The 21280-nt window shown below is 53.4% G+C and overlaps 3 protein-coding genes across 4 annotated transcripts; 2 read left to right on the forward strand and 1 right to left on the reverse strand.

Moving 5' to 3' along the window:
• Positions 1–250: 250 nt before the first annotated feature.
• On the forward strand, positions 251–16127 carry LOC137911889 (FERM, ARHGEF and pleckstrin domain-containing protein 1-like). The gene is given in 26 exon segments (XM_068756231.1): positions 251–314; positions 1808–2022; positions 5856–5960; positions 6067–6109; positions 6193–6271; positions 6731–6828; positions 7075–7189; positions 7442–7589; positions 7672–7767; positions 7852–8015; positions 8118–8186; positions 8263–8338; positions 8433–8622; positions 13020–13222; positions 13325–13414; positions 13507–13640; positions 13776–13857; positions 13945–14006; positions 14082–14257; positions 14340–14638; positions 14722–14811; positions 14886–14968; positions 15056–15332; positions 15508–15615; positions 15697–15848; positions 15969–16127. Coding segments are annotated over 25 exon segments (3189 nt in total). The 5' UTR covers positions 251–314; positions 1808–1848; the 3' UTR covers positions 16045–16127.
• Positions 16128–16344: 217 nt separating this feature from the next.
• LOC137911891 (gamma-glutamylaminecyclotransferase B-like) lies at positions 16345–17498 on the reverse strand. Its single transcript, XM_068756234.1, has 2 exons — positions 17438–17498; positions 16345–16958 (listed from the first exon to the last, which is right to left on the reverse strand). The coding sequence occupies exon 2, from the start codon at positions 16948–16950 to the stop codon at positions 16474–16476; it is 477 nt and encodes a 158-aa protein (XP_068612335.1). The 5' UTR covers positions 16951–16958; positions 17438–17498; the 3' UTR covers positions 16345–16473.
• A 540-nt stretch (positions 17499–18038) lies between these two features.
• On the forward strand, positions 18039–21017 carry arl13b (ADP-ribosylation factor-like 13b). Of its 2 annotated transcripts, XM_068756233.1 has the most exons (10): positions 18039–18138; positions 18614–18684; positions 18790–19039; positions 19127–19232; positions 19335–19537; positions 19605–19710; positions 19787–19910; positions 19986–20105; positions 20195–20263; positions 20464–21017. In XM_068756233.1, the coding sequence occupies exons 1-10, from the start codon at positions 18080–18082 to the stop codon at positions 20535–20537; spliced, it is 1182 nt and encodes a 393-aa protein (XP_068612334.1). In that variant the 5' UTR covers positions 18039–18079; the 3' UTR covers positions 20538–21017. The 2 variants fall into 2 exon arrangements, with proteins under 2 accessions (XP_068612334.1, XP_068612333.1); XM_068756232.1 differs by having other exon boundaries at positions 19787–20105.
• Positions 21018–21280: the final 263 nt, after the last annotated feature.

Raw genomic sequence — 21280 nt, forward strand, 5'->3', positions numbered from 1 at the left:
CATTTTTGAGTAATTAATAATAAAAAAAACATTTAAGAACAAACGCGTCCTCTGAAGTCATGGAGGCTGGGCCGGGTTGTCTAAGTGGGCGGGGCCCGGGGCAGTTGGCGCCGCCCACAGCGCCGCGCCTGACCGGAGACGGTGTGTGTTCCTCTTTATTGTTCCACCGGACAGATCCGCTGTCCCACGTTTGTCCCGCCTGAGACGGAGCGGGTGGGACATTTTTTATTTTTTTTCCAGGGGGGGGGGGGGGGGGGGGTGAGGATTAAAGGCGCTTCCTGACGGGGCGGTGTGATCCCGAGGAAAGACCGGGGGTAAGGAAATAACGCCGTCCGGATTATGGAGCGAGCTTTCGGGTTTGGAATCCGGTTTATTTATTATGTGCAGCCACGCGCACGTTTTCCCGTTTAAAGCTCGTGCTCGTTGTCGGATGAGCCCGATCGTGGGATCCAGCTCGGCAGCAGACCCCCCCCCCCCCCCCCCGAGTTTTTAGGAGGGGGGGGGGGGGTCCAGCAGAGTTTTTAAATGAAAGACGATTACAGATTCCCGCAAAGTTAACGCGTCGCGGATCTTTTTTTAAATCTTTTATTCCCTGTTGCGCTTCCAGGAAATAAATAACAACAAAAACAAGCTCGCCTGCAGCGATCAACACGTCACCACGTCACGATCAACACGTCACCACGCGACCAGGTTCGTCTTTAGCCCTCCTGCGGGATTGACTCTGCTAACCTCTCCTGCGTTACCTCGGGAGGGGCGTGGCTTGATTTATTTCCACGCCCCTCACAAGAGGTGTTGATTGTGCGCTGTTGGGAGCAGTGGCGGTCCTAGATCCTGAGGTGGCGGCGGCGGCTCACCAACCCCCCCATTCTGTTATTGATGTCTGGGACACTCGGACCCGCTGCAATCAAACCGAGCCCCCCCCCTTGCTCTCCCCTCGGCGACGTGGCCGTCATCTTTCAAAACTTATGCGATAAGGGGGGGGGGGGGGGGGGTCAAATCAGCTGACACGATTGACCTTTCACCGCAGGTTTCCCAATTCAAATTCGGACGCTCGCATCCGACTCCCTCTTCTCTGGAACTCTTGGGAAAACTTTCGGCAAACACGAGTTCAAAGGCAGATGAAAGGACCCCCCCCCCCCGGAGCCTCTGAGCTAAAGCCCCCCCCCCCCCCCTGCTCCCACAGTGGCCTCCTTTGTGCCCGTGTGACCGACCGGCCCACTCTGTATTCCCCTCATGCTTGACCCCCCCCCTCGTTGTTCCGTCGGTTGACGTTTGTTATGGAGGCTGACAAACGGAGTTTTAGCCGGATCGTTATCTTTGAGGTGGGCGGGGCTTAACAGCCGATACCGAGCGCCCGATGGTGGGAATCAAACATTCCCACAGGTGTAATGAGTAACTGTCGAGTTCCCCTTTTTCACTTCAAAGATCAAAGAGATCTTTCTTTTTCCTCGCAGTGCATTCCCACGCATTCCCCCCCCCCTCCCCCCCCCCGGGACCGTCCTCTGTAGCATTCCTCGGCTGTGATGTCACCGACCGTCTGACAGCGCTATTGGCCGTCTGCTGTTGAGGTTCAGTGAGGACGGGATGGAAGTAGAGGGGGGGGGGGGGGGTGAAAAGGTCTGTCCCGCTTGAGCGGCTTTGATTCAAGTCTGGGCCGGTCCTGGGCCGTGTTCGTGGGGGGGGGGCGGGGGCGGAATTCGATGGCGTCCGTCCTGGTCTGTGGTTTGGTCCACCGTCTTGATTGAATCCGGATCAAAGGTTCCCTCGGACATCTCAACCACGCTTTCTTTTTCCCGTCTCCCTGCAGACGTGAACCCGAGAGCTTCCCTACCGCAGCGTCTGGTCGCCATGGCGGAACCATCCGACAGGCCGTCGGCCGCCGGGCAGAGGCTGGGCGCCGCCGAAAGCTTCGGGGTGTCCACGCTGGAGCCGGGCGCGCGCCCCCCGGCCCAGGCGGCGGGGCGGCACGTCTCCATCAGGGTCCAGATGCTCGACGACACGCAGGAAGTCTTCCAGATACCGGTGAGTCTTTGATCCGGTTCCGGATGTCGTATTTTAACGTTTTTTGTTTTTTTTTGTCCCATCTTGGCTAATTGGAGACGCACAGGGGAATGCCGGCTTCCTGTTTAAACACGCCACACCTACAATCTTCATCCCAGACACCCCCCCCCCCTGCTGTGCCCTTCCTGGGCTCCTCTGGAAACCCCCCAGACGGCAGCAGGAATGCGAGTGGTCACGTGCGTGTGGGACGCCCCCCCCCCCCCCCGACATGAAGCCGTGGGCCTCACTATTCATAACTTATCATAACGTATCAAAGATGATTGAATTCTGAAGGAAGTGCCTTTCCCTCCTCCTTCCTATCAATCGCTGCAGTCTGATTGGTTCGTATTTCCTCCCTCGCTTTCTTGACCTTAATCCCGACCAAACCACCCGATACATCAAGGGGGGGGGGGTGACAATTTGGGGTTCCAATGGGGCTCAATCCCTGAACGATAGATCCGGCGGGATTGGCGGCTCACTGGCGTCCCCCAGTTGAGGGTTCAGTTATTCCACCTTTGGGAAAAAGAGGAGGGGGCATTAGCATCGGCGGCGCGTCCCGCTAGCGGATCAGTATGCTCCGGATCGCACGCTTGGCAATTTGGCAATGAATAAATGGAATGGAGAAACTTTTGAGTTGAACGACGACGACTTGGGTTCCTTTCCTTCCTTGTTTTTTTTTATTATTTTTATTTTTCTTCGCCGCGCTTTTCATCGAGAACCAGCAGGAATTCCACAGACGTATTTCCGATGCGCGTCCGTAACGCGTGCACGCTCTGACCTGCCCTGCAGTTCAGCTGTTAATAACAGAGCTGTTAAATGGGTTTCATCTTGAGGACCTCGAATGCACCGCGCTTGAATGGCAGTCGTTGCCTTCACTGGCTCATTCCTGCGGTCGTAAAAAAAAAAAACCTCAAGGAGAGACTTGTGGCCGATGCTAAAGTTTCACCTGCGTGTCGAGCATGTTGAAGACAATGGGAAATCACCCCCCCCCCCCTCCTCGGTCTCCGTTCCAGATCAGGCCCTGGCGCTGCAACAGCATGCGAAGGAGCGTCTCCTTTCAATATGTGAAGTGTTCCTTAATCTCTTCTTCACCCCCCCCCCCGAGAAGCCTCGGTGGAATTCAACCCCCCCCCCCCCGCTGTGTCCTTGAGCCTCCAGCCGTTTGTCTCTCCGAGAAACAGGCGACGTCTCCAGCAGTTCTTGCTCGTATTATTGCTCTTGTCTCCCCCCCCCCCCCCCCGCCCTTCCACGCACCTTTTTTGTTGCATGGAGGCATAAAACGAGCGCACCCACATGCTCATCCGGAGGCAACTGCTTTTTAATAGCGTCACATTTGCGTTCCCTTGCTGCTGCTGCCCGATTGAATTGTCTGTGGTTGGTGTGTGTGTGTGTGTGTGTGTGTGTGTGTGTCCATCTCGTGTGAAGCGAGTGATTTTGACTTATTACAGGTTAAGCCGTTTAGCTTAATCTAAACGCGACGGTGCGATTGGTGGCCAGCCGAGGAGGCCCCGCCCAGTTGTGCCTTGGGGGGGGGTTTCTGTTCCTTAATTCCACGACACCAACTTGTTCTGGGCGACAGAAGCTGAGCGGACGATGCGTTCGGTGAGCTGCGAGGTAGCTGCAGCTCTAAAGTAATAACGGCGCGTTCCCGCTGTCAAGAGTCGGAATATCGGAATTCTTATCAGGAGACTGGAGGAAGAAAGTCTTGTTTTCCTCTCTCTTGGAGAGTTCTTATCTTCAGTCTCGCCCATCTGGTTTCCATCCACGTCGACATTAGTCAGAGTGCAGGATTACAGACTCCGCAAATGTTCACTTCACGCTAAAGTCGATCCCGGAAACTTTATTTCAAAAGATATCTCGACTTCAAGCTCCGGAAAGGCTCGTTTGAGGCAATAAAAAAAAGACCCCCCCCGGAACGAAGGAACAGCCGGTTTCACTGAAAACTAGTCCCTTATTTTGCCTTTCATTGCCATGCTAGAAGCTAAAATGAGTTTTCCTCAGTGGCACATCTGGAGCGGTTCTTGGACAGCCTTTACACCAACCGTTGCCAGGTTTGAAGCCAGATTACAGTTCCCCTGACGGGACAGGTTTTAAATCTCCTTCCTTGACCCTGCTTGTCTTGTAATTATCCTGAAAAGTCAAGACCTTGTCGGGCGCTGAGGCCCAAGATGGCCCGCCGCGTGTGAAACCGGGGGCGATGCCTTTTAAGGACGTGACCCCCGTCGTCTGCAACCGGGCGAATGAAACGGTGTTCCCGTTTTGTAACGCGCCATTCCAGAAATGTCGGATAAGACCAAAGTCTCCTTCTTAAAATGTGTCCGAGTGTGTATCCGAGAGTGTGTGTGTGTGTGTGTGTTTCTGGCCCGCTAAGAAAGGCTCATTGATGGCTGCTGCTGAATGGAAGGGATTGTGATCTCAGCTGAAAGGAGCTCCACAGGGCCCGGTTCTGGGCCCGGTTCTGCTTTGTCCGGCTGACATATTTTCAGCACCAGCTATTTTTAGACCTTTTCTAACCGTCCCACTAAGACGTTGAGGCAGAGGCAGATCTGCCTGAGGTGCCCTGTCATTAAACGCCCTTTCGCTTTCCCTATTCATTTACCCAGGAGGCACAAGTCGACCTTGACCGTTTCCTCTGCCGGATCGTGGGAACGTGACGGACTTTCCCTCGTCCAGCGCCTCTTTTTAATTTTGTTAGCCGCGATGAACCTCCCTGGTAAGCGTCGTGAAAAGTCGTGAGTGAAGAGGGCAGGCGATCGGAAGAGAGAGTGAAAGCCACTCGAGGGCCGCCGGTGTTTACCCAGTGCTGGGGAGACTTCCTGCTGGGAACAGGATGCGTGTGGGCGTTTCCTGTTTCACATCATCCCACTTCTCCTGGTTCTTCGCTGGAAGTGAAAAGTGAAAGCACTCGGCGGGCCTTAAATGTGGTTCGCTTTACAAATCCGCGTGATCTTCTGGGACCCGCGAGACTTCGAGACGTGTCATTTTCCAGACTTCGCGTCCGAGTTCAAAGTCGGGAGTCGGGATTCCGTGAACTTACTTGGCCGTCTAGTGTATTGTTTTTAGTCCACGCCTTTGCGTTTGGGAATCTGCTTTCCCTCTCTTCCCAGCTTAAGCTCACCAGGTGCTTCAGTTCCGTCGTTGCAGCGCATTCCCAACCCGTTTTTATTCCCACTGGTTCCCCTCAGCATTCCCGCCGCGTCTTAGATTACTTAGGAAAAGCACACCGGCTTACTGGAGCTCTACGGAGAGGGGGGGGGTTGCCCATATTATAAAGGAAATTGCTTTTGCCCCAAACAGACTTTGGAAATCTCGCAGTTGCATTCCTTCTGGAGTCCGAGTCCACTCGTCTTGCTTGGTGTCCCGTTTGGGTCAAAGTCCTGGTACCTTTTAGACGTCTAACGTGGGAGTTTCTATCAAAGTTTAGCAAAAACGAAGATAAACCTGCTCGTCATGCTAGTTAGCCCTTGAGGACAGGACTTTGTCTTTTTGTCCACCTCTCCTGTCCCCCCCTAAACCTTTTTAAACCTAAGATTTAACGGCCAGAACCGCTTAATGCTACGCTGTAACTCGGGGCTGGTACCATTTAGCTTGTGCCGCCTCCTCGGCTAATTCTGGGTTTGGTTCCACGTCTATTTCGGGAGTTCTGCGGAGGAGGTTATTTTTGACGCCTGTAACGCTTTCCAGACGGAAGCTGCGTCCTCCAGCTGTTCATGAGACACAAACTCGCTCACGGCGAGGTCAAAGGTCAGCGTGTCTCCGGCGTTTTGACATTGATCTGTCCTCTGTCCTCTCCTCCTTTCCTGCTTGTCTTCCAGCAACGCTCTCCGGGCAAAGCGCTGTTCGACCGGGTCTGCGTCCACCTCAACCTGGCGGAGGGCGATTACTTCGGCCTGGAGTACACGGACCAGCGCAAGATGACGGTGACTGCCTTCGATCCGCCGCTATCGTGCTAAAAGCTAACCCCCCCCCCGGGAAGGGAAGGGGCTTTTGTTTTTTAACGCTGTCCTCGTTGTCTGTCCTCCGCAGCTCTGGCTGGACCTGCTGAAGCCGACGCTGAGACAGATCAGACGTGAGCGTCTTCCTGTCCCCCGTCTTCTTCGTGCTTTTCCCTTCTGCCACCTGAAACCCTTTTTTCCCCCGTCCCTCCATCAGGGCCTAAAAACGCCATCCTCCGCTTCGTGGTCAAGTTCTTCCCCCCCGACCACACGCAGCTGATGGAGGAGCTGACTCGGTGGGTCCCCCCCCCCCCGGATCGGCCTCTCAACATATTTAGATCTTTATTAGAAGGCCGTCGCCGTGGAGACGAGCTCATTAAAAAACATTTGTTATTCCAGCTGGAAGGAGAGCCGTGCGATGGAACAGGAAGTGGGCAACGCAGCTTCTGTTTGCCTCGGCACGCCGCCGCTGTCATCGTTTCCTTTGATGGGGGGGGCAGGCAGACCAAATATTTAGAGAGACGGGGGAAACTCCAGAGCGGCTCGGAGGTCGAGCGTTCCCGTTTTTATGCCGCTACGGAGCGCTTCCGGCTAAAATAAAAAGAGATCGAATCTCTCGCCGGTTAACGGCGGCAGCGTAAAAAAGCTCGGGGCATTAATCACAGACGGAGAATGACCCTTGACCTTGTACGCCACGTTTTCTGTTCGCATCTCTAAAAATACTTTCTTTCTTGTCTGCCCCCCCCCTCCCCCAGGTATCTGTTCGCCCTGCAGATCAAACGCGACCTGGCCTGCGGGCGCCTCATCTGTAACGACACCAGCGCCGCGCTGATGGTGTCGCACATCGTCCAGTGTGAGTGCGTGTTTTAACGCCACGCCCATCGGGGGGGGGGGGTTATAAGAGTTATGGATTCAATTCAGAACCTGCAGACGGCGGCGGGCTAAAGACTTGACATTGTTGCCGTGGTAACCGCCGGTGCCTGCATCTGCAGGCGGTACCAGATCTACAGCAGAGTACAAACAGAATAGGTTTCCTCCCCCTCCTCCTCCTCCTCCTCCTCTCACTTCTTTCTCTGTCCCCCCCCGCTCCCCCCGACAGCCGAGATAGGAGACTTTGACGAGACCCAGAGCTGGCAGCACCTCCTCCACAACAAGTACCTGCCCGACCAGGACGCCATCAGAGACAAGATCACCGAATGCCACCGCAAGCACGTGTGAGTGGCGCAGCGGGTAGCGCTGTGTCTGTGTACAGTCATAGCAATTATAGCAGTAGTAATTACATGGGGGATGGGGGGGGGGGGATGTGCCCACAGATAAATGCTAAAAACCAAACTGCCGACTGATTCTTTTGTCCCGGTCACGCCCCGCCTCCTCTTCCTCCTCCTCCTCTTCCTCCAGCTGATGCAGGAAGGAAATGAGAAAACTGTTTTGCGTTTTAAAGCGTTTCTGCTTTTGCTCCTCCGCAGCGGACAAACTCCCGCCGTGTCCGACTACCAGCTGCTGGAAATCGCCCGGCGACTGGAGATGTTCGGCATCCGCCTGCACCCGGCGAAGGACCGGGAGGGCACCAAGCTCAGCCTGGCGGTGGCGCACACCGGGGTGCTGGTTTTCCAGGTGCATTATTTGAGCGTGGATTTCTGGTTGCCGGAGAGACGTTGTTTGTGTTTTGGAATTTCATTCCCCGTCTCTTCTTCAGGGCTACACAAAAATCAACGCCTTCAACTGGTCCAAGGTTCGCAAGTTGAGCTTCAAGCGCAAAAGATTCCTCATCAAGTTGAGGGTGGACCCAGCCGTAAGTGCGCGCGGCGACGCGGTCCCCCCCCCCCCCCGTCCCTTTCTGGTCCTGTTTTTCATTCGCGTCCTCGTCTCCCGGCAGAACGCGCACCACGACACGCTGGAGTTCGCCATGGCCAGCAGGGACTGCTGCAAGATCTTCTGGAAGATCTGCGTGGAGTACCACGCCTTCTTCAGGCTCTTCGAGGAGCCCAAGCCCAAACCCAAGCCCATCATCTTCGCCAGAGGATCCTCGTTTCGGTTCAGGTAAGGACAAGCACCGGGAGGCGAGGCGGGACAGGACGGGACGGGGGGACACGACACCGGCATGTGCTTTCCTTACCCGCGTGTCTTTCTCTGCACCTGCAGCGGTCGGACCCAGAAGCAGATCATCGATTACGTGAAAGACTCTGAGCTCAAGAAAGTCCCGTTTGAAAGGTGAAGACAGTTCGGCGTCGGAGTTTTCGGGGTTTCCAGGCTTCATTTTTGTCTGTCCTCCGTTCTCCCTCTCCAGGAAACACAGTAAAGTCCTTTCCAGCAGCAGCGTGTCCCCCCGATCGTCTTCCTTCAGATCGCAAGTGCCAAAGGAGGTGACCTTCCTTCGCCGTGCGCTCTTTGCTTCCGTATATTCCTCCTCTTCGTGCTCCATCCCATAGTATAAGGAGCGTCTTTGCTCGTTTGCAGGGCGCCACATCTGTCCAGGGAGCAGACCGGCCCGACTCGGCCGGACCGGGTCACCCATCAAAGGAGCCGCCGGCGTCCGCGTCATCCACCAACGGCTTCCAACCGCCGGCCCCCGGCTCGGACCCGACCCGCTCCAGACAGAACCACGACGGCGCCGGGTCCACGCCGGGCCAGCAGCTCCTCGCCCCAGGTCCTTCCTGCAGAGCAAACAAAGGCAGCACCTCCTCTATTCCTTACATAGACTGCAGCGACGCAGACAGCGAATGCGACGCGGCGAGGCACGACGGCGGCGGCGGTATTGCGGATAGCCGTAAGAGTCAGGGTAGCCGTGGCAACGGGGGGCCAACCGGGACTCTGTTTGGGGTTGTGAATGGGTTCTACCACACCAATCACCAGGGGATGATGCAGCAGGGCGCGGTTGGGCGGCGGCAGCGAGAGCTAGCGGGTCGCGAGGTCGTGCCCGACGGGCGTCTTCCGCTCCACAGCACGATGCTGGACGAGAGCCGGGAGCAGCGAGGCGCGGCGGTGGCGGGCCGGCCGCCGGGGCCCGGAACGCGTAGCCAGTGTTCCAGCCCGGTAATCGGCGGCTTCCACCACCGCACGAATTCGTTCCATCACGGCGAGGTGGCAAACGGCTCTTTTCAACATCCCTGGCGTTGGGATGACGGCGGCCATTTTTTTAATAAGCGCCCAGGAGTGATCCCCGTGGACGCTCCCGCTGTCCCGCCGCCGCCATCCCACCCACCGGACCACTACGGCAGCTACTCTCCAATCACGGCGAGCCGCACCCCGTTGCATTTCGCCAAGCCGCACGACTGGACTGGCGCGAGGAACCGTTCTGACACCGACCCGTTCATTCTCAGTCAGCTGACGTCCACGCCAATCCGTCGCCACAACCCTCATCGACCCGGGCTGGCGAGCCAGGCGCCGTGCTCCGCTCCGGTGGGGCGGAGGGCGACCGCGACTAACGGGAATCACACGGGGAGCAGCGGCGTTCCGGGTCAGGCGCGAGCCAAAGCGGCACAGCGGTTGTACGGCCGTCAGGGAAAAAGCGGGAACAGCCCGGCGCTTAGCAACCCGGATCAGCCGGTCCAAATGATCGACGACGGGTCCAGCAGCAGCGGCACCGACACCAGCGACTCCGAGTCCGACACGGGAAGCAGCGCGTGCAGTCAGCCGCTGACGTACGGAAATCCCGTCGCCGTCGGCTCCGTGAATTCGGTTAACCCGAACGGCGTGGATTCGTCCCCGGCGGGTCGCGGCGAGTTCTCCTCGGGGAGTCTCCAGCTGGAGCGAGGGGGAGGTGGCGAGGGAGAGGAGCAAGGGCGTTACCGCTTCAAGGAGGAAGATGTAGGAGGTCGGCTTTTCAGCTGCTGAAGGATCATTTGGGCGCCACGATCCTGAATGTAAGACGGAAAAACGGGAGAGTCGTCAACATTTTATCTCCCATTAAAATTCTAAATGTTTCAAATAGATTATTGAAACGGAAGAACGGAACTGTGAATCGCAAATCTCGCGATTTAGATAGAGATTCGCTTTTATAAACACCTTTTTACACCTTCCAGCTTTAACAGGAACTGATTTATTTCTAAACACCCACAATTTTCGTATTGAAATTTTGTGTGAGAAGCTTAATGTATACTAAACGATCTTTTTTGTAGATATTTGTCAGGAGTTTCTGCAAAAGAATCGGCTTACGCCTCGAGAAAAGTCTTCCTTACAACGTGCCATAATTTAAAAGTAGATTTGTGGATTTCCTTTTTTTCTGTGAAAGATTATTTCCTCCTTCATCAATGCAAAAACAATCTTAACGATTGCTCGTCGTTGAGCGTAGAAGTTAGAAATACATTCGGCGGGAGTCTGTTAGCGGCTACGTGACACTTGCTAGCTTGTTCTGTTGACCAGGATCTGCTGCTTTTATTGATCATTTGTCACAAATTGAGCGATTTCTTGTAATAATTCATAGTGGTCCTAAAGTTTTTCTCTTATTACACATTTATAATTATGTCGTCTTGTGCAATAGAAGGACGTTAAGATAAGAAAGAGCTGGCGTTCATTGAGCTGTTAGCGTTAGCGTAGCTTGTGGGGGCTGTGACTGTGTTAAACTACAAATGTGACACAGATTGTTGAACTGAGAGACATTCCCCTTTAATTGTACAGTATATTTGAATGTTATTAGTAGGGAATTGTAGAGGATTAAACTTGACTTGGTAGAATAAATATAACTTTTTATTCGGTTTTAACCGAGCTAGCATCTTTTTTCCCCCCTGAATGTACCTTTTTTTATGCTTTAGTTCCATTCCTGCCCACCATGGGGGGGGGGAGAACTTGCACCGGTCGTTAGCGTTAGCAACCTTTTTCTAGCTTTGCATCAATGAAAATGATGCTAACCTTTCATACCTGTATTTTTGATAGTAGCACAGGCTATGTTTCTACTGAAGATGCATTGCAAGTTGTTTCTACTTCTTCTGGTTTGGTTATGGTGTCCATTTTTCTTTCCTTCGTGGTCTCAAGCGATAAGCAAACCACCGTTCTGACGCCTGCGACCATCCATGCTTATCTGCTTTGCTTAGCTTGGGCCCCTGGCATGCTAACACCCGCACACACAAAAGGCTAAATCACAGTTATCTTTCACTGTCTTTGGGATGGTGCTATATTTGAAGGATTTGTAGGTCCCTCGTCGCCATCTCGATCATTTGCCCACTAGCCTACTAAAACTGTATTGATTATCAATAGAGATTTTGGGGGGGGCGTCTTGAACGCAGCATCGGCCGCGTGCCGTGAATATACTGTTACATACTCAGAGCTTCCTAAAGCAGATGATCGAGGTGTTAAATCTGCATAAATGTGATCAGGATCTCTACATTCTTCTCCTTTCTGTAACAAATGTTCATACTTCATGATTGTCTGTAAGCATGTACGGGGGGGGCAGGGGGGGCTTTTTCTTTTCTTTACTGAATGCATGTTACCCCGGCTGTTATGCTTTTTCCTGTCCTGCTCTGTTTTCTGTTTTGTTTTCTAAAACTCACTTTTACGCTGGGGGGGGGTGCTTTTTCTTCTCACGGGGCTCAGAATGGTTTCAAACTTTTTTGACGTCTGTATAATTTCTTTTTAAAAATATTTGGAAGCCTCCCACAAGGACAAAACAAGGATGGATTCAACTCCAGCGTGATTTCGAACAGCCGGAGAGGGTAGCCGGGAAACGATTAGAGTTAATATTAAAGCTAACGCACGTGGAAACTAAACTTTGACACTTGTGGACTTTTATTGTCTAAGAAAGTTTGAGTATCGTCGGGGGGGAAGGACGCGCACGCAGGAAAACCTCGCACGTGATTGCTGGAGTTGAGTCCCCCCCTGTTTTCACCAATCGGCACGTGGCGCACTGCTATATTGTGATTTCTGTCTTCGTGCTGTAACCTGTGTCCTAATCTGTGTCAAATATTTAGTTATTGATTCATTTGTGCAAAAATGGACGCGTTTAATCACCAGAATTCGCTCTGGATTCGCTGGACAAACGCGGGACTGGTATCAGTCGATATTCCGTGCGGGCAAATCTGATCGACTCGCCGCTTGTCTGGCTGTTTCTGATTTGGCGATTTGACAGTCTCGGCTTTTGCGTGTCCCACATTTAATAAACGCTGCACGGCGAGACTGAGCCAAGTATGAAATCAAAAACACACGCAAAGGTCAGCTGCCAATCCAGACGAACTTCTTCCTCTTTCTTGGGCACTGAAATGATTCTTCTCTTGTTGAAACCTTTTTATTCCGACACACACGCTCGCTGTCTTGTTACTCCTTTTAAAAGTTTATACTAATTTCTTCTCTCTTTTTAACACTGTAACTGATTGTGTGCACGAGTGTCAATAAAACAAGAACAAAAAAAACACCTTGCGTGTTTCTAAGCAGAGGGACTCTGGATTTTTTTTTTTTGACATGCTCCGCCCCTACCACGCCCACCTCCACACCCTGCTTGAATTGTGGCTCCTCCCACACTTGTCTTGTGTTGTTGTCGTTGGACTTTAGAGTAGAGGATGTGTTTTTCTTTTGTGTGGTTGTTGTTGTTTTTTCTGTAAGTTCTCTTATCACAGCTCCGCCCTCAGTGGTTGCCATGGTTTTTACCCATTTGGTGGGTAAACGGATTCTTTGGAAACTTTGCACCGGGGGGGGGCAAGTATACAGTCTCAACCGCTGTAGTGATTGTAGCGTAGACAAAGTACCTCTAACTTTTTAATTCCTGTTCAAATGATCAGATCTATTTTATAAAAACAGCAGATTGTATTGATCATGTGACCAAATCTATCAACGATCATTTCTAACACGCATGACTGCATTATTTGTCTCTATCCTTTGAAAATCTCTGATCTAATCCATAGCGCCTTGCTAGCATCTATGTAGCATTTGTCGCTAATTGGTTTCTCCCTTCTTTTCTCACCTTCCTTCTGGCCATATTTGGACATGGATTCCAACAGAGGCGTAATTTCAGGACAGTTTTTAAATCTAGTGCCTTAATATTTAAACTCCGCCCCTCATTCTGTCTGATCTCACACTGTTATTTTCCCGCCACCTTTTTTGTTTGCCCCCCCACAGAAAGTCCCGGCTCGGAGGATTCTCCAGTCGGCGGTCCCCACGTGGTCGTCAACGGCAACGGCCAGGTAAACGGACAGGGAGTGGGCTGCGCCGGCATCCTCGGCCCGGGCCCTGAAGGTCAGCAGCTGTCGCCTCTCACCAGCCCGCTGCTCACCGACGCCGGATGCGTCCGCAACGACGACGAGGAGGAGGCGAGGAGGAAGGTGTGCAAAATCCCAGAAACTTGACAGACGGGCTTTAAGATAATAATAAAAAAAAAAAGAATTTATGGATGGATGGATCTCCTCCTTCTTGTTTGTGGCCAGAAGTTTCCCACAGACAAGGCCTACTTCATAGCCAAGGAGCTGTTGACCACGGAGCGGACCTACCTCAAAGACCTGCAGGTGGTCACGGAGGTGAAGACAAACCCCACCCCCCACCCCAGCATGCATCTGTGTTTTCATCTCTTACATGGGTGTCGTCGTCCCCCCCCCCCCCCCCTCTGCAGTCCTTTCAGGGATTCGTCGGGAATGATGAGGGCTTCCCGGACTCCGTGAAGACGCTGATCTCCGACAGCTACGATCCGGTCCACAGGTTCCACCGAGGGTTCCTGAAAGAGGTGGAGCAGCGGCTGGCGCAGTGGTCAGTCATACTTAAAACTATTTAATGGAATTTTCCAGCTGTGCGGCGGAAAGGAAGCTCAACTCTGACATCTACTGGTGGGAGAAGTGCTAGTGCACGTGGATCGGACGAAACCGTTTTTCCTCCTTTTTCCAGGGAGGGACGTTCTAACGCGCACATCAAAGGGGACTATCAGCGGATCTGCGACGTTCTCCTGAAGAACATTCGGGGCCTGCGGGTAAACCACTTCCCACTTACTCCCGAAGGTTTTTAGTTTGTGCTCCTTCCTCCTCATCGTTTTCTTCCTCTCCCTTTGCTCCTGCAGCAGCTGACCGTTCACCTCCAGAAGCATTCCGAGTGCCTGGTCGAACTGGAGCGGGTCTGCAGGTGGGTGGGGGGGCGGGCGAGCCAGATGAGTGTTTCATTTGTTAGCACCCTTTCACCAGAGCGCCCCCCCCTTAGGTCCAGCCGGAAGGCGGAGGCTCTGTGCCGCGACTTCGAGCTGCAGCGGGTTTGCTACCTCCCCTTCAACGTCTTCCTCCTGAGGCCGCTCCACCGCCTGCTGCACTACAAGCTCATCCTGGAGAGGCTCTGCAAGCACTACCCGCCCACCCACGACGACTTCAGGGACTGCCGAGGTGTGTGTGTGTGTGCGTGCGTGCCCGCCCTTCCGCGTTTCCCCCCCCTCTCTCTCTAATCCCCGCGCGGCGCTAATTCCAGCGGCCCTGGCGGATATCTCGGAGGCGGCGCTGCAGCTCCAGGCCACCATGATGAAGATGGAGAATTTCCAGAAGCTGCTGTAGCTCAGGAAGGACCTGACGGGCATCGACAACCTCGTCGTTCCCGGGAGGGTGAGACTCTGACTTCGGCCTGCTGGGGGCGGGGGGGCGGGGGTGACTCTTCCTCCTCTTCTTCCTCTCCTCATGGCCTGCTTGTCTTCGCCTCCGCAGGAGTTCATCCGGCTCGGCTGCCTCAGCAAGCTCTCGGGGAAGGGCCTCCAGCAGAGGATGTTCTTCCTGGTGGGTAGACCCTTTCCCACATCGCCACGTTTCCCCCCCCCCCCCCTCTCGTCCTCACCCCCCCCCACCCCTTTGTGCTCCAGTTCAGCGACTCGTTGGTCTACACCAGCCGGGGGATGACGCCGTCCAACCAGTTCAAAGTCCACGGCCAGCTGCCGCTGTACGGCATGACGGTAAGGCGGCCGGCACCTCCTCTCTGAGTTTATCGGGGGGGCGGGGCTTGAGTTTGAACGCCGGTCTGCCGCAGGTTCGAGAAAGCGAGGAGGAGTGGGGCGTCCCGCATTCGTTCACCCTCTTCGGGCAGCGGCAGTCCGTGGTGGTGGCGGCCGGGTAAGACGTCCGCTGTGCCCGTCTTTCCGTTTGGACGGGGGGGGGGGGGCGCCGCTGCTTACGGAAACCTCTCGGCCCGTGTTGCAGCTGTGCGGCCGAGATGGAGCAGTGGGTGGAGGACATCCGGATGGCCGTCGACCTGGCGGAGCAGAGCAGCGGCCCGAGCACCGACCTGCTGTCCGCCGGCGCGGCCGACAACAGGGCGGCGGCGGAGGACGGCGGCGCGGAGGTGGAGTCGGAGGAGGAGCTCTGCGGCTCGCGCTCGTCTCTGGAGCGCCAGGGTCACCGCGGCAACACCACCGTGCACGTCTGCTGGCATCGCAACACCAGCGTGTCCATGGTGGACTTCAGCATCGCTGTGGAGGTATTGCCCCGTCCGGTTTGTGTTTTTAGCAGTTTGCCTCTTCCATCCGCTCTGGCGACACCTGGCGGATTAAAAGCGGTACTGCGGGAGCAGAAGCCATTCCAACCATTGAGGGGGCTATTATCCTGGAATCTTTGGACCCACAATAGCATCCAATAATTGTGTGTGTTTCCAGAACCAGCTGTCAGGCAACCTGCTGAGGAAGTTCAAGAACAGCAACGGCTGGCAGAAGCTCTGGGTGGTCTTCACCAACTTCAGCCTCTTCTTCTACAAGTCGCACCAGGTGAGACGCGATTGGTGCGAGAGCAGGGGCAACAGGACACGAGTTAGATTTATATTTATTTTATCATTTACCCCCCCACAGGACGACTACCCCCTGGCCAGCCTCCCCCTGCTGGGGTACTCGGTCACCGTCCCGTCCGAGGCGGAGAACATTCACAAAGACTACGTTTTCAAGCTCCACTTTAAATCCCACGTCTACTACTTCCGATCGGAGAGCGAGTACAACTTCGAAAGGTGGGTGTGTGGGTGTGGGTGTGTGTGGGGGGGGGGGGGGGGGAGATGTATTTATTTTGAATACTTATTGCAGAGTACATTTCTACTTGGATCCCTGTCATTCTAATTTTAAATCTCCAGGTGGATGGAGGTGATCCGGAGCGCCACCTGCTCCGCCAGCCGCTCGTTGCCGAGCAACAGGAAGGACCTGTACTGACACGCCCCCTCCCCGTTGGCACACATCCCTGTGGGTGTGAGCCGCACCTCGCTGTATTAGAATAAAACGTCTTCTTGCCTTAACGTCCGTGTAAAGACATGTTTATTAAGATGAATCAGCATTTTTGAACCTGAAGCGCAAGCCGGTCGGGGGAGGGGCAAATGTTATACTTAGTTTCTAAATCATCCATCATTTCCCTTTTTTTGTTTTTTGTTTTTCGTACAGTACTCTGATACACTGTGAAACGTTTAAAAGGAAGAACGACTTCTCTGAAGTTTATTACGCTTAATAAAGACGAGCTTGGATAAAGAAGTCTTTATTTACAATGAGTTTAAAGACGGATGTGGAGAAACTAATTAGTTCAGACGACGATAGGAAGCAGAGGCTGAAAATCCAGTTTGACTTAACTTGACGTGTGTCGAGTCGATTTTAATTCAGGTCCCTCAGCTCTCTGAGGACATACGTGAGCCCGTGGTCCCCGGAGGAGTCGTACCTCTCGTAGGTGGGCAGCGAGAGCCACTCCCCCGGGTACGGCGCCTTGGTGTACCCGTACGCCTCCGTGAGGCTCCCCGCCTCCAGCCTCTCCTCCCCCTCCCCCTCCCCCGCCGGCTCCTTCACCTCCAGCCGCACCAGAGTCCGCTGGTACGCGGTGGGGACGCGCTCAAAGTCATCCAAGTACTTCAGCATCCGGTCGTCCACGGCGTAGATCTCGCCCTGGACTCTGCGGCCCTGGCAGGGGGTGTTGAGGAGGAAGGGGGTGTTGTATTTGGTGGCGATCACCAGGGTGAATTTCTGGATGGTGCGAGCCGAGCCGAGGAACGCCGCCGCGCCGTTGGCCTCGTCGAGCAGGCGATAGTGGTTGGGCTGCCCCTTCATCAGGGTGCCGTAGACGAAGATGCGCTTCATGTGGATGCCTGGAAGAACCGATGGGGGGGGGGTCATTATTTCATTATGTTATTTACATGTGTGTTCGATTTATTCAAACTTTCAGTCAATTTTTTTTCGTAAATTCCAGCAGGAATATAAGTCGACGCCGGTTTTTCTTTATGATAGAAGAAGAAGAAAAATGACCTTCTTAGTTTATTGTAGTCAAAGTTCAATTCAAGAGGGCAGGTGGAAAAGCAACAGGTGAGATCAGACTGGGGTTGTATCTCATTGCGTTTTTAATCAAAGCAAAATAAAAATAAATAAAAAACTCGCTTAGAATTTACCTGCCAGGTTTGAGAGGCATGCAGGTGTTTATGTTATCTTTTCATCTTTTCATTTTATTTTGAAATGTAAGTTAAATCCTCAAACCCTTGACAACTGGGTTATAGGTTCGATCATGATCATTTAATCGCGGTCAAACGTGACGACTTTATCTTTTATTTACGTTAAATAACAACGATCTTACCCGTGACGTCGCGAGCCCGCTGAACCAGGAAGGTCTCTCTCTCTCTCTCTCTCCTTCGACGGCCCGGATTGGAACGAGACAAAGTGAAATCTCGCGTGAACTGCCGAGGCTCTCTTGACGCAACACCCCATGGGTGTGATTTGTCGATTTCGTATGATGACGTAAGCACGTCTGCAGCCTAGCAGCAGAAAAGATGGCGTAAACAAAAACAAAGCGGGCGGCTACGGAATCAGCTAATGCTAAGTAGCCAATGTTTCCAAAACATTTAGAAATATATTAGAAGTTTAAAATGATTTAATGGTGAGTTCAGGTTTCGTTGTTATGGAAAAGACGTGATATACGCGGAGAGACTCAGTAAAGCTAGTATATAAGTAGCTTCCCCCCCCCCCCCCCCGCTAGCTACGTTAGCATTAGCAGGCGGATTTTTAACGCTTGGAAATCTGAAATGACATTAATTGAAAAAAATATAAAATACATTAACAGTGACCCGGACCGTCAGCGTTGTTTACGCTGATTACATCAAATGCTGGTAACACAGATGCTAGGAGGGAGCTAGCTTGCTCGGTAGCTAATTTGGGCCTTAAACAGGCGTTGGGGGGGGGGGGGAGGGGGGCTCCCGTCATTTATTTTAGCTGGACTGCGATGTTTAGCCTGATGGCGAATTGCTGCAACTGGTTGAAACGCTGGCAGGAGCCTGCGAGGTAGGTTATAGATCCTATTATTGTATTCGAGTTAGAGTTTATAGAGTCTGTTCGGTGGATTTAGCATAATGCTAAGGAGGAAGATCACAGTGTTAAATGTTGTCTGTGTTTGTTATTGCTGATGGTTTGTTACAACTGTTCAATTACAAGTGGAGGTGAAGTTGACTGAAATGATTTGTAATAAAAAAAAAAGAGTTTTGTTTGATTTTCTATTTAACTTTATTGTTAGAAGGCGTCTTGTGTTTCATCTTGGATTATATACTCGCATATTCCAAGCCCACGTGTTCCCTGTGATCCCTGGACTTAGTCCGAAAGCCTAATCCCACGGCCCGGCCTCCTCCGCAGGCCTCGTCCTTCTGTCCCTTCATTGCGACATCGTTTATGTGCGTGCGTCTTTTTATTGGAGAGAAATTTCTCATGATGTTCTTCCGCCTTTGTTGCTTTTGATGAATTCGCCGCATTTATTCTGTAACAGGAAAGTGACTCTGGTCATGGTGGGACTGGATAATGCGGGGAAGACATCCACCGTCCGAGGAATCCAAGGAGGTTGGGGCGGGGGGGGGGTCACGTTTTCAAGCCTTTTTTTTTCAACCGTGTTTTCTGAATAAAGCATCATTTTCTCCGTTTCCTGCACGTTTCTCTTTCTTCCAGACAACCCCCAGGACGTCGCTCCGACGGTCGGCTTCTCCAAGATCGACCTGAAGCAGGGGAAGTTCGAGGTGACCATCTTCGACCTGGGCGGCGGGAAGAAGATCCGCGGCATCTGGAAGAACTACTACTCGGAGTCGCACGGCGTCGTGTTCGTGGTGGACTCCGGCGACGCCCGGAGGATCCAGGAGACGCGGGACGCCATGGCCGAGGTCCTCCAGCATCCGCGGATCGCGGGGAAGCCCGTGCTGGTGTGAGTCGTCGGGACGCAACCGTCTTCAGAGCTCCCGTTAGAGGGACGGCTCTGTTCAGCCTCTTCTTCTTCTTCTTCTGCTTCCAGCCTTGCCAACAAGCAGGACCAGGAAGGCGCGCTGGCCGAAGCGGACATCATCGAGAGCCTCTCGTTGGAGAAGCTCGTCAACGAGAACAAGTGTCTCTGTCAGATCGTGAGTGTCTCTGCAGCCGTCGAATGACATGAAGGGCCGCCGTTCGGTTTCAGCTTTATCCCTCCATGTGTGCCCCTCCTCCCCCTCCTCCTCCTCCTCCAGGAGCCGTGCTCGGCCATCCTGGGCTACGGCAAAAAGCTCGACAAGTCCATCAAGAAGGGCCTGAAGTGGCTCCTCCACAACATCGCCAAGGACTACGAGGCCATCGCCGAGCGCGTGCAGAAGGACACGGACGAGCAGCGAGCGCGGGAGGAGCAGGACAAGGAGGCGAGGGCGGAGAGGGTGCGGCGGATACGGGAGGAGAGGTGAGGAGGCGACACGTCGTCACGGCGACGAGCGCTTACGGCGTGGTCGTAAACGCGGACTTCACAGAGAACGGGAAGAGGCGGAGCGCGAGGGACGGGAGATGCAAGAAGAGGAGCCCGATGGCGGCGGCACGCTCAACCCCTTTCAGCCCATCGCCACGGTGATCGCTCAGGTGTGTGCGGCGCTCGCTTCGGGCTTCGGATCGGGGCAGGGAGGATTTATGGGTTTCGTGTGTGTCTCTTTGTCAGAATGAGGATAAGGAAAAGGAGAGGAAGGCGCAACTAGAGCTGCAGACGGGCGGCGAGGAAGAGGAGGAGGAGGAGGGGGAAGAGGGGGACGACGACGCGAGGCAAACGCCAGAGAGCGGTTCAGGTCGGTGGGACATCCTGCGAGGAGAAGATTCATTTTTTGGGGTTTTTTTTGCGATAACAAACGTCCTCGTCGCAGGCGAGCCGAACAAAAAGAAGACGAGGAAGCTGTTCCTGAAGAGGAAGCACCGGGTGGACCCGCTGAGGGCGGACGACGGGCCAGCGGAGAGCCCCACCCCCCCGCCGCCGCCTCCTCCAGGTCAGTCTGACTATTATCATCAGCCACTCGGGAGGCTTTTATTGTGAAAGAGCCTCCATTGACCCGCTGTGTCTTTATTTGTCTTTCAGTGGGATGGGCGACGCCCAAAGTGTCTCGGCTGCCCAAGTTGGAGCCGCTCGGGGACTCCAGGCATTCCGGTAAATCTTCCTGTGGCGTGCGGGCGTTCTTATACGCATCCTTCCTCCTCCTCTTCCTCTTCCTCCCGCTAACTCGCCGTCCTGCGTGGACGACCCGCGTTTCATCGGTCGGGCCCGATAAGCGCGTCCGGGTGTTGCGGAGGAAACCTCGTTTATGCATTGTCGATTTAACCCTTTCTCCTCCCACATCCTCTCCGCAGAGTTTGACAAGAAGCCCCTCCCGCCCGTGGCGAACAGGCCGCGGCCCAACGGCGACGCCCACCACGTGTGCTGAACTTTGGAGACTTTTCTATCAGTGTTGGACGCTCGACTGAATTTGTCTGTTTGACAGACAATTTAAACGTTTTTTTTTTTTCACGCGATCCTTTTTAAAGACTCTTTTTTTAGCAGCGTAAAATGAGATGAAAGTGTTACACAACAAGGCTGCCGATTGGTCAGCTTCAGGAATGAATGTTTTCTGGACCTGGAAAGAAAAAGACGGCCATTTCTTTTTTTCTTTTTCATCCTCGTGCGAGCCTTCGCTGTTGTTCTCAGTTTCCTCTTTGAACGATGCTGGAAATAGCTTTTAAAAGAAGAAGAAGAAGAAGCACAGACTTGGTTCTGGAGATCTGGGTCAGGCCATGAGAGGACGGCTAGCAGAAATTAGCGTGAACCATCTCGTCAAGACGACGTTGGATGCAGTTCAAAACAGATTTATTTTTTTTGTACACAGTTTGAATTTTATAAAAGGCACAATTAAAGCTCTTTAAGTACATTCTTGACTGCTGACATTTGCTTTAGCCGCTAGTCCTAGTCACACACATTTATATTTATATATATATATATATGTGTGTGTGCTGAAATAAAAAAGCAATTCTTTAAAGGAATGCAGGCGATGGAATAATTACACACTTCCAAAGCGATGATGAGAGCGGGGCCGACCTCATCTCTCTTTACCGGGAGACAGCCGGCATGAGGAATGTCTGCCTCAGGATGGGGGGGGGGGGGAGGAAAATGATGCTCTTCTGAAATGTGAAA

This window comes from Brachionichthys hirsutus, chromosome 24, assembly GCF_040956055.1.
Source record: "Brachionichthys hirsutus isolate HB-005 chromosome 24, CSIRO-AGI_Bhir_v1, whole genome shotgun sequence".
NCBI classification, from domain to species: Eukaryota; Metazoa; Chordata; class Actinopteri; order Lophiiformes; family Brachionichthyidae; genus Brachionichthys; species Brachionichthys hirsutus.

Bases quoted from the DNA above. Each gene is read 5' to 3' on its own strand.
- LOC137911891 (XM_068756234.1), bottom strand. From the start codon at position 16,950: ATGAAGCGCATCTTCGTCTACGGCACCCTGATGAAGGGGCAGCCCAAC.
- arl13b (XM_068756232.1), top strand. From the start codon at position 18,080: ATGTTTAGCCTGATGGCGAATTGCTGCAACTGGTTGAAACGCTGGCAG. The intron at 18,685-18,789 runs GTTGGGGCGGGG...TCTTTCTTCCAG, and splicing joins CGTCCGAGGAATCCAAGGAG to ACAACCCCCAGGACGTCGCT. The intron at 19,040-19,126 runs GTGAGTCGTCGG...TTCTGCTTCCAG, and splicing joins GCGGGGAAGCCCGTGCTGGT to CCTTGCCAACAAGCAGGACC.